Here is a 24475-nt window from a genome sequence, read left to right as displayed (position 1 = left end):
TTTATTAAAAATAACGTTTAAAAGGTTGGGGTAGGCAGTATTGAAACGGGTCTTCTGGCTCTTGCCATGAGGCCAAAGATGGTGTGTCAACCCTATCAACTTTGAGATGATATTTGATGAGTTGGCCTTTACTGATGGATTTCCATTTAGATTCCAGAGGAAAATTTTTTTTAAAATCTTCAAAGGATGAGTAGTTTAGGGAACTATAAAGTGAAACTAAAATGAAGCTCCAAAATCACTGCAGATGGTGAGTGCAGCCATGAAGTTAAAAGACACTTGCTCCTTGGAAGAAAAGCTTTGACAAACCTAGACAACATATTAAAACGCAGAGACATTACTTTGCCAATGAAGGTCCGTCAGTCAAAGCTATGGTTTTTCCAGTGGTCATGTATGGATGTGAGAGTTGGACTATAAAGAAACCTGAGAGCCCAAGAATTGATGCTTTTGAACTGTGGTGTTGGAGAAGACTCTTGAGAGTTGCTTGGACAGCAAGGAGATCAGACCAGTCCATCCTAAAGGAAATCAATCCTGAATATTCACTGGAAGGACTGATGTTGAAGCTGAAACTCCAATACTTTGGCCACCTGATGCGAAGAGCTGACTCATTGGAAAAGACCCTGATGCTGGGAAAGATTGAAGGCAGGAGGAGGAGACGACAGAGGATGAGATGGTTGGATGGCATCACTGACTTGATGGACATGAGTTTGAACAAGCTTCAGGAGTTGGTGATGGATAGGGAAGCCTGGCAGGCTGCAGTCCATGGGGTCACAAAGAATCAGGCACAACTAAGCGACTGAACTGAACTGAAAGTGAAATGGAGAAAAGAGTATATGTGAAGGGAATGGTGCTACGCTGTTTGGATTCTTATAAGACTACAAAATCACCAGCTTCGCAGCTCCTAGACTCCCCAGCCTCACAGAAAGCCACAGTAACCGTAGGCTTGGATTTGGGGATAGAAGTCAGATAAGTTGCAGCCTCCTGTGGTCTGAGATTCTCTAAGGAACATAGGAATGAGTCGCTTCTCGTTTTTAATCTTGATTTTGTTCTCACGTTGTGCCTTTGTGGTCTTACTTTCAGGCACATTTTCATCCCAGCTCTGTTGGGGTCCGATAGATTGGGAAGAGGGAGGGAGAGAGTGGACTCGAGTTGGCACCATTTTTATGGCCAGTCGGTGCCCCGCAAGCGTTCAGATCACCCGATCTTGCGAATCAGTGTTGCCTGTAGAGGGACGAGGCTCAGGACTCGTGGAAGGAGACTGTGGAGGGGAGCTCCCGCCTCCCCACCCGCACTGTCCTCCCCTGGCTTCTGCTCTGTCTTCCTCCAGGAGGGTTGTCACCATCTGCTGTATTACTGTCAGTTTCCTGTTGCTTCTACATCAAATCGCACAAATGCCGTGGCTTATGACCACATGAAGCTCTTACATGACGTTGTTCTGTAGGGTGGAGGTCTGATGAGGGTCTCATCCACATCGTGGTGTTGGCCAGCAGCCTTCCCCTTTAGAACATTCCAGGAGGTTCCAGAAGAGACTCTTTTCTTGCCTTTCCCAGCCTCCTAAAGGCTGCCTGAATTTCTTGAATGGCAACCCACTCCAGTATTCTTGCCTGGAGAATCCCATGGACAGAGGAGCCTGGTGGGTTACAGACCATGGGGTTGCAAAGGGTCAGACACAACTGAGTGACTAAGCACATCCATCTTAGGGACTTCCCTGATGGCTCAGTGGTAAAGAATCTGCCTGCCAATGCAGGAGACTCAGGTTTGATCCCTGGGTTGGGAAGATCTCCTGGAGAAGGGAATGGCGACCCACTCCAGTATTCTTGCTGGGAAATCCCATGGATAGAGGAGCCTGGCGGGCTATAGTCCATGGGGTCGTAAAGAGTCAGACATGACTGAGTGACTAAACAACAATAACATCCATCTTCAGAGCATCAACACTGCATCTCTTTGGCCATTTGTCTGTAGTTATATCTCCCTCTGACCATAGCTGGGAAAGGATCTCTTCCTTTTCTGCTTTTGAAGACCCAAGTAATTAAATTGGGCCCATTTGGAGAATTCAGGTTAATCTCCCTAAGTCATACCAGAAAAGCCCCTTTGCCATATAAAGTAACATATTCATGGTCCAGGTAATCTTGGGGAGGAGCATTATTCTGTTCACCACAGCTACCTTCAGAGATTTTCAGAAAATGACTCTGAGTGAATACCTGTCCAGTGCAAACAGTTGTGTTGACTCTTCCACTGCAGAGGGTATACAGTTCCAAAGGTGATGTGCAGTGGTCCTCAAATCTGGTCTTAATGAAGCTTTCTGGACTCACTTGCTTATTGTGTAGCTGGGCTGGTTTCCCCACCAGCAGTGAGAAAGCAGGCCATGAGCATTTTCAGACGGCTGCACTGTCTTTCTGCTTTTGTTGTTGCTTCCTGCCCGTATTCTGTCTGTGGTTAGGACCTTAGAACTCTGTTCAGAATCCTCCTGGCCCCTCAAGCTTTCTTGCCTCTTCTTTGTTTCTTGTTCACAGTTTTCCAAATGAACTCTTCATCTATCCATTTATTTTTGACACCTACTGTTCTATTTTGCATTATTGACGTGTGTGTTTGTGTATGTCTTCCCCCACCGCCCCCCACTGCCCCAATTAAAATTTGAGCTACTGAGCTTAAAAAATAGCTCATCATGTGTTAATTACAGAGCCATGTTATTTCTTTGAAGATTCTAGATTTTCCTAATGTAGAATCTTTGTTTCTCTTAAATTAGCAACATCTTGATTTCTTTAAAACTGGATGTAAATGACTGAAACATGCCATGTTCTAAGATCACACAAGTAGCTAGATTTTTGATAAAATGTAGTCATAGAAAGTACAGACTGAATCCCGTAGAGTTGAGATGATTTTTAGAGTGTGTCTTCTGTGTTCTTTATGTAAAATTAGATGTTGATTGAGATGCATAGTACATTTTAAAATTTCTTTGCTTACTAGGCAAAGAAAATATAGTCTTTTTATTTGTTGAATTTGGTTAACTTGCCTCCTTTTCCCCCTCCTCTTGGCCCCCGAGTGAGTTCTGTGACCCTTATTGATTTTAAATGCTCTTGTGCAGAATTCCACCAAAGCCCCTCTCAAGAGATCGAACGTGGAGAAGGTAACCAACGTGCAGATCCTGGTGCTGTTCGGCATCCTGCTGGTCATGGCCCTGGTGAGCTCGGTGGGGGCCCTGTACTGGAACGGCTCTCAAGGAGGGAAGAACTGGTACATCAAGAAGATGGGTACGTGCTGGGCGGGCTGCTGGTTGGCGTGGTTCATCCTTGCGAGTACTTGCCATCCTTTCTCCTTCTTCACCCTTGGGCTGTGTACACAAAGCCCATCTTTGAAGAACTGGAAGAACAGGAGTCTCGTGATAAAGTGAAGGTGGACTCATCTGGGGATTGTTGTATGTTCAGATGATTATTTCTTAAAATTACCTATGTTTTGGCTGCAGTGGGTCTTCACTGCTGCGTGCATGCTTTCTCTAGTTGTGGCAAGTGGGGGCTACTCCCTAGTTGTGGTACGCGGGCTCCTGACTGTCATGAGAAGGCACACAGGCTCCAGAGCCTGTGGGCTTCAGTACTTTTGGTGCGTGGGCTCTGAAGTTGTTGCACATGGGCTCAGTTGCCCCAAGGCTTGTGGAATTGAATGCACATCCCCTGCACTGGCAGGCAGATTCTTAACCACTGGACCACCAGGAAAATCCCAGATGATTCCTTTTTGATTGTTAGTGTTGGAGTTGTTTTCTTAGTGGTTGCTTTAGGAATTACGGCATATGTCTTAATTCATCAGCATCGACTTCAGATTAATACTAACTTGATTCCGATAAAATATAGAAACTTGACTCCATTGTAGGTCCATTTTCTCCCCTACTTTGTGTTGTTATTACCATGTGTATTACATCTGTCTTAGTTATCAAGCCAATAATACAATGTTGTACTTACTGCCTATGTAATTTTATGTCTCTTAAAGAAGCAAAAAAAAAAAAAAAACAAGTGTATTTGTAGAGTTGTTTCACTTTAACTTACTTATTTACTTTTATTCCCAGTTCTTTTCGTTTCTTCCTGTGTATCTGAGTTCCCAACTTGTCATGTCTTTGCTTCACATACCTTCTTTGTTTCCTGACTTTTTTTTGCTGATGTGTATTTTACATCGGGGCTTCCCTAGTGGCTCAGTCGGTAAAAAAAAATCCGCCTGCTCTGCAGGAGACTGCTTGCACTGCAAGAGACATGGGTTCAATCCCTGGGTTGGAAAGATCCCCTGGAGAAGGAAATGGCAAGCTACTCCAGTGTTCTTGACTGAAGAATCCCAGGGACAGAGGAGATGGGTAGGCTAAGTCCATGGGGTCACAAAGAGTTGGACATGAGTGATGAACCACTGCTGCCATGTTACAGCTAGATATGTCCATCGTGCAGTTTTATAATCTTTTACCACTTAAAAAAAAATCCAAGTGAAAGTATAGAACATATGTAATTATATTTTTTTATAAGTACCATATAATTACCTTTATTGCCCTTGTTTCTTTATGTACATTGAATTGCTGTCTGGTGTCACTTCCTGTTGTCCTGGAGAATTTCCTTTGTTATTTCTTGTGAGGCCAACTGGATAGCAACAAATCATCCCAGGTTTTTATCTTGGACTTCTAGGGGGTCAGCCTAGCTTAGAAGTCAGCCAGTGGGTGGTCAGAGGTTGTCCTGACCTTCCCTTGAGCCAGTGAGGGGCCAGTTGTTTGATCTGTGTGTGGCTTCGGAATTGGCCTCACTGATGGGAAGTTTAAAATCGACCCCACATTCAGTCAGGGACTAGAGGCTCACCAGGACTTGTCCAGTCTCGTGGGCAGGGGCAGCCTTGCACATGGACCTGCCCTCTGGCCCACCAGGGCTGGGTAGAGTCTTAGCTAGTTTTCCTTGGCCACCTTTCCGCGGATCTGCCTGTTTAATTTCTGTCTCGTCTGCAGTTTGTTTGCCCCTGCTAGTATTGGGAGAGATTTGTCTTCCCTGATCCGGGAGGTCTGTTGTTTTTTCACAGTGCCCTAGGCAGGGCAGTTCTGTGCTCTGCTTCAGATTCCGTCGGATCCCTCAGGCTGTTCCTGTTCTGACAGTCTGTCCCACCCTGGGATAGAATTTACCCAACGTGGGCTGGGGGGCGGGGAATGAGAGTTGCCAGTCCTCAGGGCCCTCCTCACCTACCACCCGGAGCAGAACTTAAGCAACGTGGATCTCGGGGAGAGAAGGGAAAAACAGACTTTGGCTTAAATGCCAAAGTCTCCCACTCATTGAGATTGAGCAGTTATTCTTGAATTCATGCTTTTGAATTTATCGTGTGCTCTATGATTGGTTTCTCAGCACTTTGAATGCTTGTTTTGATAGTTTTGTCCAGTTTTATGGCTTCTTGTTTTGAGAGAAGATTTGCTAATCTCCTTCCACAGCAATTCCAGAAAAATAAATAAAATTTAATGACAAAATAAATAATGATATGTTGAGTAATACATTTGAATTTTAAACTTTGAAGTATTTCTTGGGATAATTATTATTCCCACCTTTCTTTATATTTTAGTTAAATTGATAAAAACATATATTTTTTTCCCCTTTCCTAGTTATCTCATATAGAAAGCTCACACATTTTGAACTGCCCAGGAAGACTCTCGTTGCCACTTTATAGATGGGAAAAGTCACTGGGACTTCCGTTGTAGGTTGGGTCAAAATTCCTTGATTTTGGTTCTTAAAACATGGATTTCAATCATTTGTATGTTTAGCTTCAAACGTGAAGGCAGATGGATTTGTATATGTATTAGCTGCAGCATGTCATGGTTTAGGTGCATAAACAACAGTGACTCTATACTGATACATAAGCTGTGTGGAAACTGTCATTTAAATTGTGTGGAAGCTGTGTGGAAGCTGACATCAAACTCCAGTACTAGCTGCATGATTTACAGTGAAGAGTTTGCCTATTTTTTTCCATTCAGTGCTTTGTGCCTTGTTATCCTTAGGGTGAAGTCTGAGTAGCTCCGGTAAAAGCCATCAGACTTCACATTTGTGCCATCCGTGTCAGAGCTTTGACTTCAGAGAACTTTCCTCTTTGACACTCAGAGACCCTGTACCTCCGCCTCCTCTCCTGGTGCCTCCTCCCGCCTTAGCCGATTCTGCTTCAGATTCTTCCTTTAGGGACCATGTTCCATTAAGACATTCTTTCTCTTGTCTTCTATAAATAGGCTCAAAGCTTCCTGTATGCCTCCCTGTCTGCACCTGTTTTGCCTGTTCACACTTGCCCCAGTTTGACCAATTCTTTAGGGTGTAAATACACTCTTACCTTAGTGAGGTTGTAGGTATTCCTGTCCTCTTTTCTGCATCCTGTTCAGTTAGCTGCCTTCATGCCATCCTCCAGAACTTGTCTTAAGCCTCCGTTCTTCTGGATGGTTTTGAGTGACTGTGACTGTACCTTCCCATTAAACCCCTGCTGCCATGGTGTCTGCATGCCTGTGAACTCCTCTTTAATCAATATCTCCTGCTGCATGATCACCTTGGCAGATGCTGACTTCTGCTCACCCCCTTCCCTCAAGGCCTCCTACTGGAAGCCTGCTCTTTATTGGAAGGAATTGTGTCATCGCAGCCTTGTGTATCCACAGTTCATGGCACAGAGCAGGTGTTCAGTGACTATTTCAACTTGAATCTCTAAATGTACACTTAAGCCAGTCAACTTCTTTTGTGAACATCTTTCAGAAAAATGCCAGCATAATAAAGTTCAGGGATACTGAACGGAGACTAAGCTATGCACGTGTTGTGGTTTTCTTCTGCAGACGCGACCTCAGACAATTTCGGATACAACCTGTTGACATTCATCATCCTCTACAACAATCTGATTCCCATCAGTCTGCTGGTGACTCTCGAGGTTGTGAAGTACACACAAGCCCTCTTCATAAACTGGGTGAGTATCACACGGGGCAGGAAGCAGAGCTGCTGGGGACGTGTCATTTCCTAATATCCTGTCGGAGCCTTAGTGATGAAACTGGGCCTGCAGAAAAAGAGGAGTGTCATTGATTTATAATTCACACTGGGATTTCACTGCCTAGAGACTGGGCAGGGTTGTCCCTGAGCCAGTGGTGGTGGTGACTAGTCACCTGGTGTCCCAGTTTCCTGGGTCATGAAACAGGCAGGTGCTCTCAGGAGCATCAGTGGGATAATGGAGAAGAAGGCAAGCAGGTCCCTGTCTTCCAGTGCATGGGGATGAAGTGGCTGCAGCTGCTCATGCTTTATGGTCTCCATAGTGCAGAAGGAAAGCTCTCTTAGGTGTGTCTGCTTAAGTGTCCTTTAGATCAAAATTCACAGTGACAGTGAGCTTGGGTTCTGTTGCAAGAGTTCAGGTGGAATTTTCAAGGACCCCGCCATGGTTGTGAAGCACCGGACCTCAGCAGCTAGTATTTGATGACCAGACACTTTCATGTGCTTTTTTTTTTTCCATGGGCATTTTTATTTGAGCTTCACAACAACCCTTTGAATGAGGTATTAGCTAAGCTCTGAAGTATGTCTAGGTTAGGAAATGATCATCTGGAAGCCAAATCTTCTAGATATAAATAAATACCATGTTTTCCCCTGTATCTTAGTGTTTTTCTACATAAATAGACCCTGTATTTTCACCACTAACTTAAAAATTAGCATTTATTTGAGTTACCTGTTTTAACAGTTACCTGTTACCTTATTAATCTAAATGAGTGATGAACGGTGGATATTTGCTGAAGTCCCTCCACTCCTTTCCCTCTCTCAGGACACAGATATGTATTATCTAGGAAATGACACCCCTGCCATGGCTAGGACGTCAAACCTTAATGAAGAGCTTGGCCAGGTGAGAGCCTCTTGGGGACTTTGGGACAGTGATGTGAGCATGGGGGCAGACATGTGTTGGGAGAACTGTGGAGAGATTGTGCAAAAATAAGTCTCCATAAAGGTGGTTTTGATGTCTGAAGAGCTCTGTAGTATTCGGAGGTATTATTCAATACAAATGTTAATTGATCTTGACTTGCTTTTTGAGACATGGATAGATCTTATCACCTAGAAGGTCTTATCACCTGCAACACAGTTAGTACAAAAAATATAGTGCAAGGTCACTTTGTATGCAAGATTGTTAATCAGGAGCAAATAAAAGGAAGACGACGGTTAAGATGCTTGGATATTGGGTTGTTGTTCAGTTGCTAAGTTGTGTCTGACTCTGCGACTCCATGGACTGCAGCACGCCAGGCTTCCCTGTCCTTCACTATCTTCCAGAGTTTGTTCAAACTCATGTCCATTGAGTCAGTGATACTATCTAACCACCTCATCCTCTGTTGCCCCCTTCTCCTTTTGCCCGTAATCTTTCTCAGCATCAAGGTCTTTCCCAAGGAGTTGGCTCATCAGATCAGGTGGCCAAAGTATTGGAGCTTCAGTTTTATCATCAGTCCTTCCAGTGAATTTTCAGTGTTGATTTTCTTTAGGGTTGACTGGTTTGATTTCCTTTCTGTCTAAGAGACTTTATGTGGGGGCTAATTTGAAGGACACAAATCCATAAAATCTCTCACATGTTCCTACTTTCGTCTCTGTAATATTTCAGGGACCCAGTTTCTTTTCCACTATCACCTCCAAACCCCGGTTGCCTTTTTACTGAGTTACACTTTGCATTATGTCCTCATTGTGAGTTGAAATCACTGCAAAGTCTAGGTCTGTTGAATGCACTATAATTACAGATTATAATTTCATTTTATTTACTTATCTTATATGATTCTCCCAACAACCCCATGAAGTGAGTGCAGTATATATCAGACTAAACCGGCCTTCTCTTTGAACCCTGCTCCAGTCTTCCAACAGAGTTAATTTACCTCTCTTCAGTGTTTCTGCAACAATCTCTCCAAACATAAATACAGTAAAAAAGAATGACAGATATATGTGTCTGTTTCCATCCTGGGATTTCTAAGCCTGTTCAAAGGTGTGGAGACGAGCTCTTTGGTCATCTTTGTCTGCCTTTGTTATTTTAGCATAATAGTTAGCGTAACTTTGTTCTCAGATGCTGTTAAACTGGGCCCAAATGATTGAAGGATTCAATATCCTCCAGCTCCCACGATGAGACAGTTCATCCTAATCGGAAATAGGAAAAGTTTGCATGGGGAAGTAGTTCTGAGTTGGAACGGAAAAGACAAGTCAAAATCCAATAGGCAGAATAATAGAAAAATCTTAATTCCTTATTATAAAATTGTCATTTTAAAATATTTTGATATCATCTTTTAACTTTTAAAAAAGAAACAGGAAGGGAGACTGCTTTTGAAAGGCTGATTCTACTGAACTTTTTATACCCCTAGTCTTACTGCAGATAAAGCTTATATTTAAACTTGTTTATGGTTAAAGCATTCATCACTTTAATAGTGTACTGATTTCATATTTCTGTGTACTATTTGACTTCTTTAGGATCATTAATAATCATTACTTGAAGGCACTTTAAAAATAATTCTTAGTATTTGCTTATATTGTATCAGTTAGGAAAAGTCTAGAGTACACAATTCTTGTTATTAATCTGTCTTGTATAAAAACAGTGCAGTGTGACTTCCCTAGCATGGTTCTTGGGAATTCCTGGAATCCATCTCATATCCAGCTGCAGTCATGACCCCTCTTTAGAAAGTCACTGAGAAACTGGAATTTTACTGGAGACAGTTCTGTTAATTACTCCCCTCTCACTAATCTATGATGTAGTTTCCCAGAAAGTTAGACATGGAGTAATGTTACTTATCTTCTGGCCAAACCCTTATGGACGTGGACATTGAGTCCCAGAAGGCTGAGGTAACTTTTCCAACCTGCACGATTCAGAGCCTGACCTGGACTCCCTTCCCTTGTGGTCCTGAGTTCTTTGCCCTTTCCGCCATTGTAGCATCCACCCACGAGGACAGAATGTAACACCACACATGCATTTGGGCTCATCTCTTGTACACTCACTCAGTTAATCATGTCTAAATGGTTTGCTTATTGACTTTCACAGGAATTTCTCTTTTCACCTTTGTATATTGAGAGCCTAGCGTGTTAAATCTATAAAACTTTGTGCCTTAGAAAGTTACGTTAATCTGTTGCAGTGCCATGCTGCCTTTATGTAACCTCACTATGATGGTGATTGAAAAGCTTAGTGTTCTGTGCTATTTCAGGACATGCTTTCTTAGTCCAACCAAGGAATGGAGTTCTAAAAACAAATACTTTGTGGTTGCCACAGTCTGAGTTTGTTGTCTTGACGTATTAGACACAAGAATGAATTCTGTGTAAATGTCATTGAGATGCCTTGTGGCGAAATTTATTGCTTACTGATGTTAAATGGATTCAGGGCTGTTACTGAAATCTCTTTTGTATGTTTCAACACACTTGGACTCCAGAATTGTGGTCTTAAGCTTTAAAATATATTAGTTTTACAATATATAATTATGATATATAACATATATTTAATTATAAAATACGTTTTGCTTGCCTAAGGAAATTTACCTTTGAAAACTAATACAGATTTTGAAACATGTAGAATAAAAGACTTCACTTATGTGTCTTTGCATGTTATTACATTCTTGGCATATATTTTTCTCTTTGATTTAGGTAAAATATCTATTTTCTGACAAAACAGGAACTCTTACATGCAATATCATGAACTTCAAAAAGTGTAGCATTGCTGGGCTAACCTATGGGTGAGTGTCTTTATAACTTACTGAATTTTATTTGTATTTTCCCAACAAAAGAAGTTTATTTTTAGCCACTTAGTCAAATACCTTGACTTTCTGATACTTTGAAAGGGTATTTATAAGGGATTTGGTTTCATAATTACTACTGAAGATATTTAAAACTGAATGAGTCCCAATTTAGAACATGGTTCTAAAACATGGTTATTTCTATAAATACTAACCCATGAGAAATCTCAAGGAATATGTAACTTCATATTTCCCATCTAGTAAGTATACATTTCTACTTCATGTTTTGATCTCAACACTTTCCTTTTTTAAAAGGAGCATAATGCATCTGGCTATGTTCTTATTTCTCAAAGTTTTGTGAGTCTGTATAAATTTTAGAATTGTATTTCTGTGAAAAATGCCTTTGGAATTTTGATATGGATTGCATTGGGATTTCTTTGGATAGTATGGACATCTCAACATTAATTCTTCCAATCCATGAGCATAGAACATCTTTCCATTCATTTGTGTTGCTGAATTTCTTTCAGCAATGTATTACACTTTTCAGTGTATGATCTTTCATTCCTTTGGTTGAATTTATCCTAGGTATTTTCTTCTTTTTGATGCAAGTATAAGTGGAATTGTTTTCTTAATTTCTCCTTCTGATAGTTCTTTACTAATATATAGTAATGCAACAGATTTTTGTATATTGATTTTGTATCTTGAAACTTCACTGAATTTGTTAGTTCTAACAGATTTTTGGTGGAATCTTTTAGAGTTTTCTGTATATAATATCATATCATCTATAAATAGTGACAGTTTTGTTTCTTCCTTTTCTATTTGGATACCTTTTACTTCTTTTTCTTGCCTAATTGCTGTGGCTAGTACTTCTAATACTATGTTGAGAAAAAAATAAGAGTGGGCATCTTTGTTTTATTCCTGATCTTAGAGGAAAAGTTTTCAGCTTTTCACTATTGAGTATGATATTAGCCTTGGATTTATCATATATTATATGGACTTTATTATATTGGGGTACATTCCTTATATACCCATTTTGCTGAGAGTTTTTTTTCATTATATGTGAATTTTGAATTTTATCAAATGCTTTTTCTGCATCTATTGAGGCAAATATATTGGGGCTTCTCTCATAGCTCAGTTTGTAAAGAATCTACTTGCAATGCAGAAGACCCCAGTTTGATTCCTAAGTCGGGAAGATCCACTGGAGAAGGGATAGGCTACCCACTCCAGTATTCTTGGGCTTCCTTTGTGGCTCAGCTGGTAAAGAATCCACCTGCAACATGGGAGACCTGGGTTTGATCCCTGAATTGGGAAGATCCCCTGGAGAAGGGCAAAGGTATCCACCCAGTATTCTGGCCTGGAGAATTCCATGGACTGTATAGTTCATGGGTTCACAAAGAGTCAGACACAACTGAGCAACCTTCACTTTCTCTTTCTTTCATTGAGGCAATTATATGATTTTATTCTTCATTTTGGTAATGTGGATGGTGTTGTCATATTGATTTGTAGATACTAAACTGATCTTCCATCCATAGAATAAATCCCACTTGATCATTGTGTATGACCCTTTTAATGTATTGTTGAATATGGTTTGCTAATATTTTACTGAGGATTTTTGTGTCTGTTATTCAGGGATATTGGCCTGTAATTTTCTTGTGATGTTCTTTTTCATTCGGTATCAGGGTAATGCTGACCTTGTAAAATGAGTTTGGAAGTGTTCCCTCTTCTGTTGTTTGAAAATGGTTGGTATTAATTCTTCTTTGAATGTTTGGTAGAATTCACTAGTGAAGCCTTCTGGTTCCAGACTTTTGTTGGGAGTTTTTAAATTACTGATGTAGTTTCTTTAGTAGTAATGGGTGTACTCAGATTTTCTGTGTAGTTTGTATGTTACTAGGCATTTATCTGTTTCTTCCAGGTTGTCAAATTTGTTACTATCTAATTGTTCATAGTTGTCTTTTGTGGTCCTTTTATTTCTGTAGTGTCAATTGTAATGTCTTCTCTTGCATTTCTGATTGAGTCTTCTCTTTCTTGGTAAGTCTAGCTAAAGGTTTCTTAACTTGATCTTTTTAAAGGACCAACTTTTAGCTTCATTGATTTTTTTCTACTGACTTTTGAGTCTCTATTTCATCTGTTTTTGTCCTAATCTTTATTTCCTTCCAACTCTGAGTTTTATTTGTTCCTTTTCTAGTTATTTTCGGTATAAAGTTGTCTGAGATTTTTGTTTCTCGAGGTAGGCATTTATTGCTATAAACTTCTCAGAATTGCTTTTGCTGCATTCTGCAAGTTTTAGTATTTTCATTTGTCTCTGGGTATTTTTGGATTTCACATTGGATTTCTTCATTGATCGATTGGTTGTTCATTCACATGTTGTTTAAACATCACATATTTGTGAATCTTCCATTTTTGGGGGGGTAATTGAGTTTCAGTTTTGTATCTTGTGATAGGAAAAGATGCTTGCTAGTTCAGTCTTCTTAAATTTACCAAGAGTTGTTTAGTAGCCTAATGTATGATCTATGCTGAGCTTGTAATTTGTGTGAATACCTGTGTTTTTGACCACAGCTCTGTAACTACTCTGTTTCTCTCTCTGGCAGTCATTTTCCAGAACTGACAAGGGAACCATCCTCAGATGATTTCTCGTAAGTATATTAACAGTTCTTTATCCTTTAGTGGGAAAGGCTTTGGAACAATTTTATGTTAGCATTTCTCACCTGATTATTTTGTAAATAAAAGTTGCCTGTTATTTCAAGAGAGAACCAGAATAAAAATGAAACATGAGTATGGTTTTAAAAGTCCAAACGTGCTACAGGGCTTTTAACAAAAATACCCAGCTATCAGTCTGATATGTCCTGCTCACTTCTGACTTTCCAGCATAATATCTTTAAGGTTGTAACATACATGTAGCATGTATCAGAATTTCACTCCTTTTGAAGGCTGAGTAATATTATATATATATATATATATATATATATATATATATATATATACATACACACACACACACACACACCACATTTTGTTTATTAATTCATCTCTTGTGTGGCTGTCTGGGTCCAGCACGGTTGTGTTTCAGTTGTTCACCCTCGTGATGGTAGGGCTACACTCGCTGCCCAGAATCATGAGAGAGGATTGTACCATGTGTTGCCAGCCTGTGGAGAGATCAAAGTTCAAAGACTGAATGATAGTTTCTACTGAATGCTTATCAGTTTTGCACCACTGAAAAGTTATTAAGTCAAAACAATGTAAGTCAGGGACCATCCTTATTTGGTTATAGTCAGGTGTGAGATTTACTGTCTTGAGGTTTGAAATAATACACAATATTTCAAATCTTTAAAAGTTTACTATAAATTTATAGCCTTTTTATGTGTGGTTCTTTCTGAAGACAGAGTATTCCTAGGTTTGAGTTAAAGGAACTTTGGAGCTGAGTAATATCTCCTATTCTCTTCTCAGCCGGATTCCTCCTCCACCTAGTGATTCCTGCGACTTTGATGACCCCAGGCTCTTGAAGAACATCGAGGATCATCATGTAAGGGCCATCATTCACTTCTGGAACATTAAACATCTTATATGCACTTGCATTTATGTATGTATGTAGCGTCTTGAAAGTTGCTACTTTGGAACTTGGGGAAGAGATGTGGCTTCACTTCTATGGTGTTAGTACTTTAGGAAAATGATCAGTTTGTGAAGAACACTTTGCATAACTTAATTTGAAGCCCGATTAAGTATGTAGTGAAGTTATAAAGTAAGCACATCCAGATGAGTCTGATCGTAGACTTTGCTAACATTTCAGATTTCTGTTGTTTTGTAAGATTTCTGCAAGACTGTTTCTTCATAGTTGTGAATCTAAGAGGTTATGTATTTCGAAGAGTAATTATAGTATCTTTTGGTTAGGATCACCTAGGAAACAAGATATAATATGCAGGACTTATAGCATCCTACTTGTGTGCTAGACATTTGAAGTATATTTCCTTTAGCACCTGAGTCACCTCAGAGAGATGATGGGGAGTTGCATAGAAAACTTGACTTGGCCAAAAGTCATCCAGCAAACAGATGGAGAAATGAGAGTCAGAATCTTAATCTGTTGGATTCTTAACTGTGATGTCACATTCTGAACTATTGTAGCAAACCAGGATTTACTGCTGGTCCATATAAATGCATTTTTGTTCTAAAGGCTATTCTGAAAAATACTAACTTTTTCAGTGATCAGAGCATTTCACAACCAGTTTAACCAGTATAAATTAGACCTAATATGACTTTTCTAAAAAAAAAAAAAAAATTCAGTTTTGAAATTAGGTAAACTCGAGCAACATTAAAACTTTACCTTTCCCAAATTTTGTGAAGAGATAGGTATACTTAAAATGTTCTCTGAATTCTCAGTGAGGAGGTCTGCTATACTGTATTTCAGTTAGTGCCTATTTGTTGATGCTAGAACTTTCCCAGCAGTGTTCTGAGATGTGAGCATGGAAGGCACCCATGCTCCCGGGCTGGGATGCAGCCATCCTGCTTCAGCCCCAGAGATGCTGACCAGGTGGTCCAGGCTGCATAGAGGATGCTGCTGAAGGCTGTGCCCTGTGTCAGGATCACAGACGTTGATCCTGTCCTTTCCTGGATTTTGGTCTCAGAGGTAGATGGCGCCACTCGGCTCGAGGTCCTCTAAGCAGAAGAGTGGCGTCTCAGAAGAACCTTCTGTGGAGGAGGGGAGTGTTAATTAAGGATGTTAAAGAAACGAGCACCGGTGAGGACTTGCTTTCTGAGAAAGGACTCAAGCGTCCTCAAAGAGTGTTAGGTTGAGAGTGATAGTGCGGATGGATGGCTGAAATGGTCTGTTCACATTGGAATGGTGAAGGGTAAGGAGAAAGTACAGGGTGGCAGCAGCAAGGGATTTAAACTGTCAAACAGCAAACTGGTCCATAAGAGACTCATTCGTTTAGAAACAGTTTAAGGGCTTAGTTCACATTAAACACCTTGCTAGGTACCCAGAGTAGGGGGTTGTGAGCCGCAGGAGATGGGCTGGATGGCGAGCAGGTGTGAACGGAAGGGCGCCTGGAGTCCACACCAGGGCTCCTGACCTCTGTTCTGAGGGCAGCAGGAAGGAACCCCTGGATTAGAATCCAGGAAGGGTCCTTTGAGCCTGACCCTGAAGTAGGTCAGGGGCGTCCTGACAGCCACTGATCTTGGCTCCGTTTGCAGCCCACAGCACCCTGCATCCAGGAGTTCCTGACCCTGCTAGCCGTGTGCCACACTGTGGTCCCCGAGAGGGATGGGGACAGCATCGTCTACCAGGCCTCCTCCCCAGGTGAGGCCCCGCGGCCGGGGTGCCCGCTGCCCCCTTCCCCGACCCCTGGGTGTTTGCGGCGCTGTTGCCGGCCCTGCCCTGCCCCGCCGTGTGCCTCGTCTCCCGCTGGCTGCAGTGTCCTGGGGGACCAGTTCCAGGTCCACAGCTTCTCCTCTGAGGGAGGTGCTCCTTTCTGGGCCCTAGTAGGGGGCGAGGAGTGAGTCCGCACCTTTTAGGTCCTCCGTGTTTACTGCACGGAAGGCCAGGCGTCTGTCGCTGGTGTGGGTCTTTTTCATGTCAAAAATAACACTTGCTGAACAGAATGCTGTCCTTCCCAGAGACGAGTCAATGCCTCCTCTGTTCTTATTGACAGACGAAGCCGCTTTGGTCAAAGGGGCCCGGAAGCTGGGCTTTGTCTTCACAGCCAGAACGCCCTACTCTGTCATCATCGAGGCCGTAAGTGACAGCCCCGGGCGCCGCCGGATGCTCCTGGTCACCTGCTTTCTGGAAGGCTGTCTGTTAGATATAGTAACGCCTGTTGTAACTAGGAGAGCTGGTTGTCTGTGAAACTGGGCACGTTGAGAATTGACAGGTTGTGTGGTTCTGCTGGCTCAGGGTTGTATTTTTGCATTTCTATCATCTTTCTCTCTCAAAGGCACTACCCATGGTCTTCCACCCGCTGATGTGGAATAACGTGCAGGAGAGAACGTGGGAAGCCTCATACTGGGTCTGTGGTTGTTGGGAATAATCCCCTATCCACCCCCTGCCCCAACCCCATCCTCAGGGCGGGCCCGTGTCTGTCTCTCTGAAGCCCTCGGTCTCTGACTCTGGTCTCCGGGGCTGGCAGAGGACGGAGTTGGCACTTATATATTTTTTTTTTTGATATGGGTTTTTTTTTTCCCTCCTTGAAATCAAGGCATTTGATTTTTTTCTGAGTTTCCCTCTCAAGGAGCTAGAGGGAGAAATTTGGGGATAAGAAAAGATTAAATCAGGAATGAGGTCAGATAGGGACCTTGGGGTGGCAGTAGGGACACGGGTGGGTGGGACGGGTGTTTTCTGTAATGAGCCGAGAGGGGCCACGCTCACTGTCTTGGTGGGTGAGGGTCTGTGGGCAAGTCCTCTAAGGATCCCCACCCTCCGTTTGGGGAGAACTTGTAGCTTTTTACAGCTCTTGGCTTTCTGCATCCTCAGATCTCATGGATGCGTGTGAAGTTCATGTCCATCTGGTGTAATAAGTCCATGTTGTTCCCAACCTGGTGGCGGTCCATTCTTTTACTTACATGCAAAACTTATATCATATTCCAAGTTGTTTTCAGAATTCCCCTGAATTTGGGGTGTGGACATTTGGTAGCAAAACCTAACGGGACTGCACAGGGCTGCATCTGTTCTGTGTGACTCTCACCAAGCCACATAGCTTTCTGCACAGGCTGCAGTCCACGGGGTCACAAAGAGATGGATACGACTGAGCAACCAACACTGCAGAAAACCCATGTGTTGTATAACAGGGTGCAGTCCCAGCCCCGCGGGAATGTAGTGGGGTGGAGTGGGCGTATATACTTCTGTGAAATGTGAAAAATTCTGGATTCGTGAGCCTAACTGGCCCCAGGTTTGGGATGGACCTGTGTAGCTCGTGTCCTTTATTTATGTGCCTTGGAAGTGACTCCGTCACTAGCTAGTGGGACGGTCACTCCTGGTGGAGGAAATGAGAAGCTTCCACCAGAAGGGGGCGCTGTGACCCTACCAGACTAACTGCGGGGAACCGTACAGGTTGGAAGGCATCTGACCCGGAATAGATGGAGAGAATGAGAGATGGAGGAGGGGAGGGATGGGGAGCAGGTGTGTGTAGAGAGGTTTGTGAGTGAGGAGTCGGTTGTTTTGAGATGCTAATGCTTTACACTTCAGGTAAGAGAGGTAAGAGCTTTTTTTTTTTTTTCCTTCCCCTCTAGATGGGACAGGAACAGACATTTGGAATCCTGAATGTCCTGGAATTCTCCAGGTATATTTCTCTTTTCTTAAACTCTCTCTATATATACTGATCAGAAAGAAGAATCAGAGGGAGAGAGCGGGTCCTGATGGAAGTTGTGCAAGGAGGCATGTGCTTGCTGGCGGGGGTGCTGGGGAGGAGCCATGGAGGGACCTCGGTGCTAAATCACGAGGTTCTTGGAATCCATCATCTCTTTCCACTCCAGTCAAAAGAAGGCAGGATGAGATGCTTTTGAGTGAAGTAGGTTTATATTCGATCTTCCCCTTTGTTACTTGGCATGTGACTGGATATTTTTGAGCTGTGCAATAAGAGTACATGGACAGAATATCATCAGAAGAAAATTGGGTGCCCAGAGGAGGCACTCAAGGTCTCCATTTTTGTTTCTCCTGCCATCAAGAGCTGTGCTAGTGAGTCTCCTTGGTAGGGAAAAGAATAGGTTTATGTCCCTTATATGTAAATAAGAGAGTAGGAGGCACACAAATTTTGACTTGGAGGAGGAAGGTAGGGAAAATGGAGATTGGGGCATCCAGACCACGTTTTGGGCTGCTTACTGTTTAGTCACAGGATGTGATCCTGTAAAACAGCATGACAGTTTTTTTCTTTTGTGTCTTTACTCTTACAGCGACAGAAAGAGAATGTCTGTGATAGTGCGAACTCCTTCAGGACAGCTTCGACTCTACTGTAAAGGGGCTGTAAGTACTGGCCGATGTCTGCACAGTGGGGGACCCCTGCTTCTCCCTTAACTGCCATTCTCAGCACCCGTCATGGTCACCCAGGTTGAAAGGCTCCTGAAGCTCACTGAGGTAAAAGCCCGCTGACCATGATGGGGCTTCAAGCCAGTGTGGTCAGGGCAGTCAGTGGTTGGTTTCAGAAACAGTAGCTGGCTGTGTCCTCCAGAATCCTTGGCGTGTGAATTTTGATTGCCTTTTTCCACCCTTGCATTGTGACTGTGAGAGATGCAATCCTTTGTGTTGACCTATGATCTTTTAGGATTTCCCAGGTGGTAAAGAAGCCCCCTGCCAATGCAGGAGACGTAACGTAAGAGATGTGGGTTCGGACCCTGGGTCAGGAAGTGTCCCTGGAGGAGGGCCTGGCAACCCACTCTTGCCTGGAGAATCCCATGGACAGAGGAGCCTGGGAGGTAACAGTTGATGGGCTCACACAGAGTCAGACATGACTGAAGCGACTTAATCTTTTAAGGATTCTGGTGTGTATTTTTTCTTTAGTAGTTGTTCTCAGTATTTGTGGTTTTTATTCACCACAGAGGCTGTGTGGCAGGCTTGAGGCGGTGTCCATCTGTGGTCCATCATCACCTCTGGTCCCCTCTGGTTACTTCCTACGTCAGGCTTTTTGTCCTCTCTGCCTCCTGGTCATTGAATCTAAATCTTTAGGGAAAGATGCTGTTGTTTATGAGCCTGACTCACAAAACTACATTCTGTAAAACTGTGGTCTTATGTGTTGAAGGAAAGCTTTATTAAGCTCAGCTCTTGAGTCTGTGTCAGAAAATATGAAATAATACTAGGATCAACAATGCATTGGAAATCTTACTGATCTTTACCAATTGTGGGAAAAAGTATTTGAGGACACTGTGACCAGAGTTTTTAAAAGTGGGCAATGTGTGTGAATTCTAAAGGCATCCTATGTGAATTCATTAAGGTCCAGATTATGTTAGGGTTGACTCTTTGAGACCCCAGGGACCGCAGTGCACCAGGCTTCCCTGTCCTTCTCTATCTCCCAGAGACTGCTCAAACTCAAGTGAGTTTGTCGGTGATCACTTGAGTCAGTGATGCCATCCAACCATGTTATCCTCTGTGTTCCCTTCTCCTCTTGCCCTCAGTCTTTCCTGGCATCAGGATCTTTTCCAATGAGTTGGCTCTTTGCATCAGGTGCCCAAAGTATTATAGGATTTAATTTTTTTCCAACTTGCCTCCCCCCCAAACCAAACTAGATTTGGGGGGAGCCTAAAACTGTGCTGTTTGTAACATATTTGCTGCATGATCTGTAGCCTGCAGTCCTCCAGCCCTACTTTTGTAGGTCATGTGAGTAATCCCTGGGTGATGAACTGTCTATACCGTGTGTTCTCAACTGAACTGGATTCTGTGCCAGGCAGGTTGTGCCCACCCCCAGGTGGGAGTCCGGCAGTGCTAGGAAGAGACCGCGTACTTGAACGGTGTCGGGTGTGTGTTTCTGCTTCCCACTTCTGCAGAGGGTATTATAAACTCCACTAGGAGCTTCGCAAATCTGGGTGAACGTGGGCCCCTTTGTGTCCCTGATTATTTATCCTCTGGACACCCGGGGTCCTCCCCGACTTGTGGACCCACAGCCGATTTGCTTTCCACAGCTCATGACTGCATCCAGCCCAGAGCTGTTCTTCCCCTTCCCCACTCAGGCGTGCACTGGATCGAAACCAGGAAGTCAGAGCTGGGCTTGCGGCGCTGAAGGGTCAGCTGGCCTAAGGGTAATTACAGCGTTTCCCTGTTTTATAGGATAATGTGATTTTTGAGAGACTTTCAAAAGATTCAAAATACATGGAGGAGACTCTCTGCCACCTGGAGTACTTTGCCACGGAAGGTGAGTGGAGTTTGGAAATGTTATGTCTGCCGGCAGAGCCGTGCTTTCAGGGGGCACTCCAGGGAGCCTTCACATTCATGTGTCATCTCTGGGCAGCGCTTGGCTTCTTCACAGGCGGGTGGTCTCGTGCCAACCCCATCCCCACCCCTGGTGTTCTGTGCCGCTGGCAGTGACAAGAGCTGAGGCCCCAGACCCGCTGTGCTCTATGACCTACACAGGAACCCCCCAACTCTTAACCTGGGGAATGCGGGTGAGGCAGGTTCACACCGGATGCTGCACAGAATTGTCTTCTAGTCCCTTTCTGGGAAAACTCCCCTTGTTGTTGTTTTCCTTATGACACTGGCTCCTTGACTTCTGGTGAGAATAACCCACTGAACCCACAGAGAACAGGAAAGGAGTTCTCTGCAGGGCTTTAGACAGACTGATGTCAGGCTCCTCTGCACATGGGTGCAGTGAGAGCCGGGCCCCTGCGTGAGTGCTGGCCACTGCTTCCTCATCTCCCTGGGCTCCCGTGGGCATGTGTACCTGTGTCTGTGCACACACATGCGCACACGGGGATGTAGGGGAACACACATGGGAACACACATGTGGGAACATAGTTCCACACAGGGACACATGCACACGCACACACACAGCCTGGCTGATTGAAGCCCGTGTCTTTCGCGCGGTAGCGTGCCAGGCCTTTGTTGCTGTCTGACAGGTGCTCCTGCCCTCTGGCCCTGGCTCCTCCTGGGTGTGGGTCGTGCCCAGCTCTTGTCCTGCTCTGCTGCTGGGGGCTCACTCTTATGGCTTCTCTACTGTCAGCATCTGTAGAAGAGCTGGTTTATATTAAAATAGAATTGCTTTTAAATTCCCCTTTTGAGCATGCGAACATGGAGTCAGAGTGACCCTACAGAGCCGATGGTCTGTCTCACTTTTGCACACGCTGGTGGGGTTGCACGGTGTCCCCCGGGGGTAAGCCCCCTGCTGGCCCGTTGCCAGCAGCCTCACCGAGAGACGCTGGGGCTGTCTTGCAGGCTTGCGGACTCTGTGTGTGGCTTACGCCGACCTCACTGAGAGGGATTATGAGGAGTGGCTCAAAGTCTACCAGGAAGCCAGCACCATCCTGAAGGACCGCGCTCAGCGGCTGGAGGAGTGCTACGAGATCATTGAGAAGGTAACGGCACGTGGCGGAGTTGTTATTGCCCAGCGACGCCCCTCGGGCAGACAGTCTGTGAGCAGGACTCCTTTTGCTCAACTTGCACAGTGATGCTCTCTGTCTTATGAGTGTCTTAACTCACCATTAGCTTTTTGTTTGTTTGTTTTTCTCACTAGGAAATTACAATTTATTGAACACAAAAATTGCCGGCCTGATAACTTACTTTATGACATATTACCCTTACATAACAGTTACCTGGTTATTTGAAACGTTTCATAAAACGAGTTCATTAAATCAATGAGGTACATCAGTGAAGAAAGATACCCTTTGGAAAAACACAAAACCAAGTAAAAAGTCATCATTCGTTTTTAATTGTTTCTCTGCTTTAAGAAACCATCAGTTTTTATGGGGTACTGGAAAGGTCTAGCCGCCCTCTGCCAAGCATTCGTGTCTTAAGTATCAGGGCAAAAACAGCATCGATGACTTTCTGGGCTGGCCTGAGATGAGGCTTAATGAGATTAGTTGACCCTGTTGAGTTTCTTGGGCCGATAGAATGCCTAGGCTGGTTGGGCATCTTACCTGCTGTTGTCACGCTTAATATCCCAACACGGTTTGAGCTCTGCCTTTGCGGCTCCACGTTGCTGGGGTGGATTTTGTTGTTATTTCAGTTTCTCCCAAGATGTGAATCAGCTTTCTACAGGCTGATCCCCTGAAATCTGGAAGCCGGTGTTCAACCTTTTGTTTCATGTCAGCAACTGTTGGTCCGTCCGTTTTCCAGTTTCAGTAGCTTCAAAGTCCTTGCTTGCTTGCTTTTCTCATCCCTTTATTTATTTAAATTCACCTTTGCTTTTTCCCCCCTTATTTGTCATTTTAATGAAATTTGGGTGCAGATGGAGCTGAATTCACGTGTCCATTTACCCTGATTCCCCAAAGATTCCAATATTTACTTTGTGAATCATAAAGAAATGAAATAGATGAAGCACCCAGGTGCCCCCATGCTAGCGGCGGGCACTAGGACCTCGTTGGCTTGCTGGTCACTGAATCATTTCTTCTCAGTTAGCTGGACCACTGTCCTTTGCTTGTCAGTGAAGTGAGAGGGAGGGCTCAGTCCCGTTAGTGTCCCCAAGGTGACTTGCCCGAGTGCTGTGCCGCCAGATGGTCTCTATCTCATGATCCCTGGGTACCCAGAAGTAGATGATGAGCGCTGGCCTGCGTGCATGTGTGGGGAGTGGGGGGCTCTGGCCTTGTGGATGGTTTTGAAATGCCACACGTGTCTGTCATTAATTATCTGCAAACAAAGGTTTCAGGTAGAGGAAGTAAGGTAATTACTTCAGAACGTTTTGATCACCTTTCCTTTGTGAGGAGTTTTGTCATTCATGCCTCTCTCACATGTTTCCCCATCTTTAATTGAAACTGTTTTTCAATCCAGAATCTACTGCTACTTGGAGCTACCGCCATAGAAGATCGACTTCAGGCAGGCGTGCCGGAAACCATAGCAACTCTGTTGAAGGCCGAGATTAAAATATGGGTGTTGACAGGCGACAAGCAAGAAACTGCTATTAATATAGGTAATTCATTTAAAAAATAATTTCCCAATGCTGATTTTTGTCTTGTGTTTTTAAAGTCTTGTAGAAGTGTCCATGGGCTCCTCAGACACACTGACAGATGGTGTTTTATAGAATTCTTTGTTCACAAGGTCGAGAAAAGTTTACTGAAACCAAATGAACATGCTCTTTATGAGCATTATCTGCCTGCTATAAACATTAAAACTATGACACCTTCCTGAAAAGTAATTGGACACACTTATAGGGCTTCCCTGGAGAAGGCAATGGCACCCCACTCCAGTACTCTTGCCTGGAAAATCCCATGGACAGAGGAGCCTGGGAGGCTGTAGTCCATAGGGTCGCTGAGGGTCGGACACAACTGAGCGACTTCACTTTCACTTTTCACTTTCAGGCATTGGAGAAGGAAATGGCAACCCGCTCCAGTGTTCTTGCCTGGAGAATCCCAGGGACAGGGGAGCCTGGTGGTCTGCTGTATGTGGGGTAGCACAGAGTTGGACACGACTTAAGTGACTTAGCAGCAGCATAGGGCTTCCCTGGTGGTTCAGTGGCAAAATATCCGCCTGCAATGCAGGAGACACAGGAGAGGCTGGTTCAATCCCTGGGTTGGGAAGATCCCCTGGAGTAGGAAATGGCAACCCTCTCTAGTATCCTTGCTTGGAAAATCCCATGGACAGAGGAGCCTGGTAGGTTACAGTCCATGGAGTCAAAGAGTCAGACAGGACTGAGCGACTGAGTATGCATTCATAAAACTAGAGAATTCAAGAGTTGATGAGAGCTTGATTTTCTTATTACTTTTTTCACAAAAATTTAGTCTCAGAGACTAAGCATATTTTTATTAAGTTTAAATGTGTGTTACTATTTTATATAGTTATAGCCTTTTTAATGATTTTTACCAATTGATATGTTTTTCTAAGAGGCTTGCATCTTTCCCTTCCCTGTATGAGTTGACAACCTCTTTGGTTTTAAGTATTGCAGAAATGAAAATTGAGGAAAGGGAATTTAAGTCCAAATGACTTGATGAGTATTGCTGAAGATGGCTTTATTTCTTGTTTATGGCTGAGTAGTATTCCTCTGTGTATATACCACTGAATTAGGGCATCAGTTGAGCCTGCAGAGGATGCAGTGTAGATGTCTAGACTTGATGTTGGATTTGTCCACATCAGACCACAGGCAACCGGTGAGCAGCCTGAGGTCGTGCTCTGGATCGAGGACAATCGTCAGCCTCTGTTCTGGTCCCATGTTCCTCAAACCTTCTGTGATATGAGCT

The 24475-nt window shown here is 43.6% G+C and overlaps 1 protein-coding gene across 1 annotated transcript in view; it reads left to right on the top strand.

Moving 5' to 3' along the window:
- LOC129624506 (phospholipid-transporting ATPase IB) overlaps positions 1-24475 on the top strand; it is a 410556-nt gene that overhangs the window by 48288 nt on the left and 337793 nt on the right. The window contains exons 11-23 of the mRNA XM_055542522.1: positions 3083-3248; positions 6803-6930; positions 7768-7845; positions 10593-10681; positions 13270-13314; positions 14126-14201; positions 15866-15971; positions 16324-16406; positions 17897-17946; positions 18557-18626; positions 20421-20505; positions 21522-21661; positions 23073-23211. Of these exons, the coding sequence (XP_055398497.1) occupies positions 3083-3248; positions 6803-6930; positions 7768-7845; positions 10593-10681; positions 13270-13314; positions 14126-14201; positions 15866-15971; positions 16324-16406; positions 17897-17946; positions 18557-18626; positions 20421-20505; positions 21522-21661; positions 23073-23211 (1255 nt within the window). The remainder of the gene's footprint in view (positions 1-3082; positions 3249-6802; positions 6931-7767; positions 7846-10592; positions 10682-13269; positions 13315-14125; positions 14202-15865; positions 15972-16323; positions 16407-17896; positions 17947-18556; positions 18627-20420; positions 20506-21521; positions 21662-23072; positions 23212-24475) is intronic.

Source organism: Bubalus kerabau, chromosome 12 (genome assembly GCF_029407905.1).
Source record: "Bubalus kerabau isolate K-KA32 ecotype Philippines breed swamp buffalo chromosome 12, PCC_UOA_SB_1v2, whole genome shotgun sequence".
NCBI lineage: Eukaryota > Metazoa > Chordata > Mammalia > Artiodactyla > Bovidae > Bubalus > Bubalus kerabau.
This window is presented reverse-complemented; position numbering and strand designations above follow the sequence as displayed.